Genomic DNA, 7,033 nt, shown 5'->3' with positions numbered 1-7,033 from the left:
TGTCATATCTTTTTCATATGTTTTAATCTGTCCTTTTTTTTTATACCTTCATATTCCTACAATGTTTAGGAATGTGCTGATGGTCATTTATGTAAGACTTTGGGCATGAGATTCAAAAACACCTTACTAATGTACAGACCACTGCATTTTGCTGAAACAATGTGAAAGCACATCAAGTTAAAAGTATTACTAAAGTTTTTTTTCAAATTGTTTGCACTGTTTCTACTATTTAAAAAGATGTATATATAGAATACATTTTGTTTATTTCAGTATCTTCACTTTAAACGGTACCATGAATCAGAATTCGTTTTGACTGCCGTCAATAAAATTAGTAATGCAATTGGTCGTTTTCTCTTTACAGGTTGTTCAGTTCAAGGGAATGAAGAATTCAGAATAATTTTGAGAAATGGATTCCAATATGGAGAATAAAAATAAGTTGAGTCTTTGACCTGCTTTGAGGAAACATATTGTCCATTTGTCTAAAGTCATCTGTAATAGCCAAACCAGTCAAAATGAATTCAACGTTATTTTCCCAGGTAGAAAATCGTTCAATCTATTATAATTTTTCAGAGAAGAATTCCCAGTTTTTGGCTTTCGAAAATGACGATTGTCATCTGCCCTTGGCCATGATATTCACGTTAGCTCTTGCTTATGGAGCTGTGATCATTCTTGGGGTCTCTGGAAACCTGGCCTTGATCATCATCATCTTGAAACAAAAGGAGTTGAGAAATGTCACCAACATCTTGATTGTGAACCTTTCCTTCTCAGACTTGCTTGTTGCTATCATGTGTCTCCCCTTCACGTTTGTCTACACGTTGATGGACCACTGGGTTTTTGGTGAGGCAATGTGCAAGTTGAACCCTTTTGTGCAGTGTGTTTCCATCACTGTGTCTATCTTCTCTCTGGTCCTCATTGCCGTGGAACGGCATCAGCTGATCATCAATCCACGGGGCTGGAGACCAAGTAATAGACATGCTTACGTAGGCATTGCTGTCATCTGGGTCCTTGCTGTGGCTTCTTCTCTGCCCTTCCTGATCTACCAAGTATTGACGGATGAACCGTTCCAAAATGTGACCCTTGATGCGTTCAAGGACAAGTACGTCTGCTTTGATAAATTTCCATCAGACTCTCACCGGTTGTCTTACACCACTCTTCTCTTGGTGCTGCAGTATTTTGGCCCACTCTGTTTTATATTTATTTGCTACTTCAAGGTAAGAAAACATCCCCCCCCGCCACCATTTCCATTTTTACCTTCTTTCTCCAAGAGTCCTCATTCAATGAGTGATTCTATTTGAACTCTTTATTTTTTTCCTCCTGTAGATATATATACGCTTAAAAAGAAGAAACAACATGATGGACAAGATGAGAGACAGTAAGTACAGGTCCAGTGAAACCAAAAGAATCAACATCATGCTGCTGTCCATCGTGGTAGCGTTTGCGGTCTGCTGGCTGCCACTCACCATCTTCAACACCGTGTTCGACTGGAATCATCAGATCATTGCTACGTGCAACCATAATCTGTTATTCCTGCTCTGCCACCTCACAGCCATGATCTCCACCTGTGTCAACCCCATATTTTATGGCTTCCTGAACAAAAACTTCCAGAGAGACCTGCAGTTCTTCTTTAACTTTTGTGATTTCCGGTCTCAGGATGACGACTACGAGACCATCGCCATGTCCACCATTCACACGGATGTTTCTAAGACGTCTCTGAAGCAACCAAGCCCAGTCACGCTTAAAAAGATCCACAGTGATGATAATGAAAAAAATCTGAACCTGCTGTAGCATTTGGTCCCAGGTGACATCTGCTTAAAACCAAGCACAGCCCGCAACAGACTTTAATTCCCTGTTCTCCCAAGGAATAAGGTTGAAATCATTGAAGAAAGATCAAGATTTTCTTGTCTTGCTTTTTACTGCTTTTGTAGTAGCTGTTATATTTGGAACAAAACGTGTGGGCTTTGGAATCTTCTGGCGATAGTTTTGACCAGACATCTTTGAAGTGCTTTTTTGTAAACTTATGCATAGAATAGAAAGGCTTTTATATTGTATTTATTAGAAGGAAACTTCTTTAAAGTATTACTGTTCACTGACTTTAGAAGCACTACACCTGATGCTCTCGCTTGATTGGGCCATCCTTGTTCGATGAGATCGTCAGTAGATTGGGCAGTCCTGTGTAAGGTTAGGCATCAAGCTTCAGCCTGTTACAGAGGTGATGGCATGCAAAAGCAGCATTCAGGGTGTGAGCTAAAAGAGAGTCTGTGTCCTGTATGCCTAGTCTGAAGTCATTCAAAAGTGATTTGCATTTTTTTGAAATTTTAAGACAGGATTTCATTTGCTCCTAATTGATTATCACGTAAGATAAAAAATACATTTAAAAATACTTCTCAGCTGTGAATATCTTGGGGAATTGGGCCACCCACAAGGATTAAGTGGGACAGAAGTTCCCTAACTTTAAAACTATCTTGGTACCTGACAACCAAATGATTTCAGAGTAGTTCGTTTAACAAGTAAATTAGTGTTGCTGCATATGGTTGGATTATATTTATTTGAATTGATGATCAAGAGGCTTTCCATTCTTCACAGACTGTTCAGTGTTTGTCAAGCTTCCTAGCATAAATATACACGTAATTCAAAGGCATTTATTTCCAGCTTACGATATATATAACCACAAAGTGTATTTTCTATACATCAGTGCCTATATACTAACTCATTTTTAACTTTCAATGTCCATCTTTCAAAGGACACCAAGGTACAGTGTTGAAAGAATGTTCACCCTGGGTAGCAGGGGTAAATACAGGAAAATTGAGGACACCTCACGTAGCTCATGTTAACTTGTGTGAACTGCGTGCATGTGGAATCTTACCAATCATGCACTATGTACTGAGGGGTTGTGACATGTTAATATACTTCATTTCATGTACCCTGTAATCATGATGAAGCCTCAGAATCATTGGAAGGGAAGATGTTTTAAAGAACAAGACATATCTTTGATGTATTATACAGACATAGTATTAAATGTGTTTGATTTTAGAAGGGCAGACATTTTCTTTATTAAAATTGTTTCTGCTTTTTCTGAATAGTCTCTTTTGTGACTTTCTTTAGCCTCTTTTTTTTTTTTTTCCTTTTTTAGCCCCTTGTCTTCCCTCCCATGAAGTTCTGCAGCATCCTCTGCTTGCTGATGAAGCATTTTCTACCCTGTGGTATAACCCTTGATTGTCCAGCCTCTCTCCTTGGCTTCCTGAAGCTTCATGAAGGCAGAGACTGTTTTACATGATTCTGTGTCCCAGTGCATTTAGCAAAGTGCCATGTGCCTAGAAGGTTAAAAAAAATTTTTTTAAACAACTGAATGAATAAATAATGACACAAATCCTTCCCTCTCATTATTGATCGTACTGACTTTACATTCTGAAATTTTCTTGGACTCCTCCTCCTAGGTTCATCTTTAACAAGGAGGTGTTTTCTATTATGTCACTTTCCTTTCTAAACTAAGAAAAATGACATTTTAGATTTTAGAAACTTGCACGATTTGTCTTGTAAGACAAGTATCAGTCTTTTGCATTGAACGTTAATATGAGTTCAAATTATAGCCTAAGAATGACTTTTAGTTAACTTTTAGTTAAAGGAAAAAAATTCTAAAACCAACCTTTAATGTGTATTGGAAAATATCAACATCTTTCCTTACCAAAACCTGGAATTTGAAACTACCTGGTGTTTTCTGCTTTGGGGAATGAATGGGAGATTTTGTCTTTCTCTACTTAGGTGCTATGGAAACAAACTGCTGCTTGAGAACAGCCTGAAAATGCAGGTGCATTCTTGTTAGCACATTTGCTGAGATACCATTTCTAAAATCTTCATTTAGCCATGTAGGCTGCTGATTCCTTAGCTTTTTATAAATAATGACCTGAATACCAAATTCTTCTCTTTTATCTAGAGACGTCGATGAACTAGTAGTGAAGTCTAGGGTCGACCACAGATCCACTGTGATTCAAGAAGAAATAAACATGCATGTCAAATACAAACAAACCAGGACTTCCCTGGTGGCGCAGTGGTTAAGAATCTGCCTGCCAGTGCAGGGGACACTGGTTCAATCCCTAGTCAGGGAAGATCCCACATGGCGCAGAGCAGCTAATCCCCTGTACAGCTACTGAGCCTGCTCTCTAGAGCCCGCGAGCCACACCTACTGAGCCCGCGTGCCTAGAGCCCGTGCTCCGCAGCAAGAGAAGCCACCGCAATGAGAAGCCCACGCACCACAAGGAAGAGTAGTCCCCGCTCACCACAACTAGAGAAAGCCCACACACAGCAATGAAGACCCAATGCAGCCAAAAATAAATAAATAAATAAATTTATTTTAAAAATAAATAAATACAAACCATTGGGTTTTCTTTAGAATAAAAATCAATTGTTGGCTTAGTACAAGAGCATAATTATAATGTAGCTTATATAAATTTAGAAGAAAATAATAGCCAGCATTTTAAAACACCTGTGCAAGTACTATGTCAAGGGCTTAAGTACGTGGGAGGATGCATGACTGATGTGACCACATTACAGAAGAGACAACCGAAGCTCAAGTTGAAAAGTTTGAGCCCTTCCCTGCGTAGCAGGTGCAGCAGGAGCCAAACCAAGGTCTGGCCAGTGATGCCAAACCCATCGGTGTGCTGAACCTATGATAGAGTTTTAGGAGATCATTTTTCTTTCCTTACAAGTGACATTATTAGGACATAATACCATTCACCTTCTTTCTGATTTCAGCTGCAGAAAAGACTGAAGTAGAAGAGTGGAGGGAAAATGGCCATGATGATTACAAGAATTCCCTTTTCAAATAATTCCACTTAAAATGGTACTTCATTATTCACACCACCTTTATTTCTTTACTGTTAACTGAATATTCTCATCCACAAATTTCCAAGGATATATACATGCACATTATACTATACCTTCAAAATTTCCAAGGATATATACGTGCATATTATACTCTTCTATTCCACAAATTTCCAAGGTTATATACATGCACATTATACTATACCTTCAAAATTTGACAGCCAAGTAAACGTGTATTTTGACAAAGTATTCCTCCACAACAGTGAAAGTGGTGGAAAGAGGCCAACTTGAGCTGGAGTTCCAGGGATAACTCTAGCCTTGTTCAGAGAGTTCCTTGGCATTACTAGGTCTTTCCTCACAGCTGGGATTGCTTTCTCAACAATCAGGGATTCTTCTGGAATGTAGTTTCTCAGTGAGCATGAATTCTTTCATAGTCTCCCGATTTTCTTTGTCTACTTATCCCCATGGGCCATCAAACAACATGTCAGACTTAAGAGTTGGAGCCTATGAGAAGGAGAGCATAGCTTTCTAGGGCAAATGAGTAAGATTTCTCAAATTTCTTTCATTTAATGATTCCTTTATTAATATATTTGTGTGTATGTACATGCAACAGATTGTAAGGATGTGAATACATATATATTTTTAAACATATAATTCTACAATGGGTTTATTTTCATTGCTATTATTTTCAATCAAAATTATCACATACTTTGGGCTTCCCTGGTGGCGCAGTGGTTGAGAGTCCGCCTGCTAATGCAGGGGACGTGGGTTCGTGTCCCGGTCCTGGAGGATCCCACATGCCCTGGAGCGGCTGGGCCCTTGAGCCATGGCCACTGAGCCTGCGCATCTGGAGCCTGTGCTCCGCAACGGGAGAGGTCACAACAGTGAGAGGCCCGCGTACCGAAAAAAAAAAAAAATTATCACATACTTAGCACTTATCACAAATTACCCTATAAAGTACAGCTAATGCTTTCCTCACGTTTCAGAAGAGGAAACCGAGGCACAGAGATGTTTTGGAATTCATCCAATGTCTCTCATCTGGTAAATGACAGCCAGGATTCAAATCCAGGCAATTTGGCTTCTGACGATGAGCCTTTGACAGACACTGAGAACATTTCCCACGTGCCAGATTCTGCCTGATTCCCCCACCTCTGTGTCACTATCTTTTTTTAAAATTAATTTTTGTTGGAGTGTAGTTGCTTTACAATATTGTGTTGGTTTATACTGTACAGCAAAGTGAATCAGCTAAACATATACATATACGTATATCCCCTCTTTTTTGGATTTCCTTCCCATTTAGGTCACCACAGAGCATTGAGTAGAGTTCCTTGTGCTGTACAGTAGGTTCTCATTAGTTATCTATTTTATACATAGTATCAATAGTGTATATATGTCAATCCCCATCTCCCAATTCAACCCACACCCCCCCTTCCCCCTTGGTATCCATACGTTGGTTTTCTACTTCTGTGTCTCTATTTCTGCTTTGTAAATAAGATCGTCTATACCAAGTGTTTCAGATTTCACATATATGCATTAATATATGATATTCTTTTTTCTCTGACTTACTAAAATATGGAGTGTTTCATGATTTTGCATGTCATCCTTGCACAGGGGCCATGCTAATCTTCTCTGTAGCGTTCCAATTTTAGTATATGTGCTGCCCAAGCAAGCACCCTATCTTTTTGTTATTGGGTCATTCTTAACTTTTTTCTGTAGTGCGGACCTGCCTTGATCCTAAACAACCTCAGAAAGGTAAAAAATAGATATTTTCAAAACCATCCTCTGAGAGTTAACACAGATTCCTAATCGTGGTGATTCAGGCCCAGATGCAGAGTTGAGACACAGATCTGTCCCACGCAAGGGTTATCAGTACAAATCTGCTTTCCCTTTCTTTCTCCAGGTCTTGATCTCTTCTGCCCTCCTGGTTTATACACCCCTACTCTTTCTAGTCTCCCAGCCAATGCCTGAGTCATCTTCCAGGACTATTTTCCCAATAAATAGGTATGGCTGAAACCTGACTAATTTCTGCCAACCATCTTCCTTGGATCCTGGAGCATCATGAGTGCATTATTAGGATAAGGACTGTGCCTACCTGACTCTTAATTTTTGAATCCTGCCTGGGAGAGAACATGAAGGACCATCAATTAAAATTGTTGACCAAGGTTGAACAGTATTTCATTAAACCAAAAAACATACTGGGGCTTCCCTGGTGGCG

At 39.4% G+C, this 7,033-nt stretch overlaps 1 protein-coding gene and 1 non-coding gene across 2 annotated transcripts; one reads left to right on the top strand and one right to left on the bottom strand.

Annotated features, from left to right (window-relative positions):
* The first annotated feature begins 512 nt into the window (after positions 1-512).
* Positions 513-1,785, top strand: NPY1R (neuropeptide Y receptor Y1). Its single transcript, XM_060097883.1, has 2 exons — positions 513-1,211; positions 1,321-1,785. The coding sequence occupies exons 1-2, from the start codon at positions 513-515 to the stop codon at positions 1,783-1,785; spliced, it is 1,164 nt and encodes a 387-aa protein (XP_059953866.1).
* Positions 1,786-6,384: 4,599 nt separating this feature from the next.
* Positions 6,385-6,491, bottom strand: LOC132501313 (U6 spliceosomal RNA). The gene has a single exon (XR_009534219.1). It is a non-coding gene; the product is annotated as a U6 spliceosomal RNA (small nuclear RNA).
* Between the last annotated feature and the right edge of the window lie 542 nt (positions 6,492-7,033).

This window comes from Mesoplodon densirostris, chromosome 1 (assembly GCF_025265405.1).
Source record: "Mesoplodon densirostris isolate mMesDen1 chromosome 1, mMesDen1 primary haplotype, whole genome shotgun sequence".
Taxonomy (NCBI): Eukaryota; Metazoa; Chordata; class Mammalia; order Artiodactyla; family Ziphiidae; genus Mesoplodon; species Mesoplodon densirostris.
This window is presented reverse-complemented; position numbering and strand designations above follow the sequence as displayed.

What these genes read in the sequence shown, in the direction of transcription:
- NPY1R (XM_060097883.1), top strand. Translation starts at nt 513, where the DNA reads ATGAATTCAACGTTATTTTCCCAGGTAGAAAATCGTTCAATCTATTAT. An exon ending in TATTTATTTGCTACTTCAAG is followed by an intron (nt 1,212 to 1,320) that starts GTAAGAAAACAT and finishes TTCCTCCTGTAG; the next exon opens with ATATATATACGCTTAAAAAG.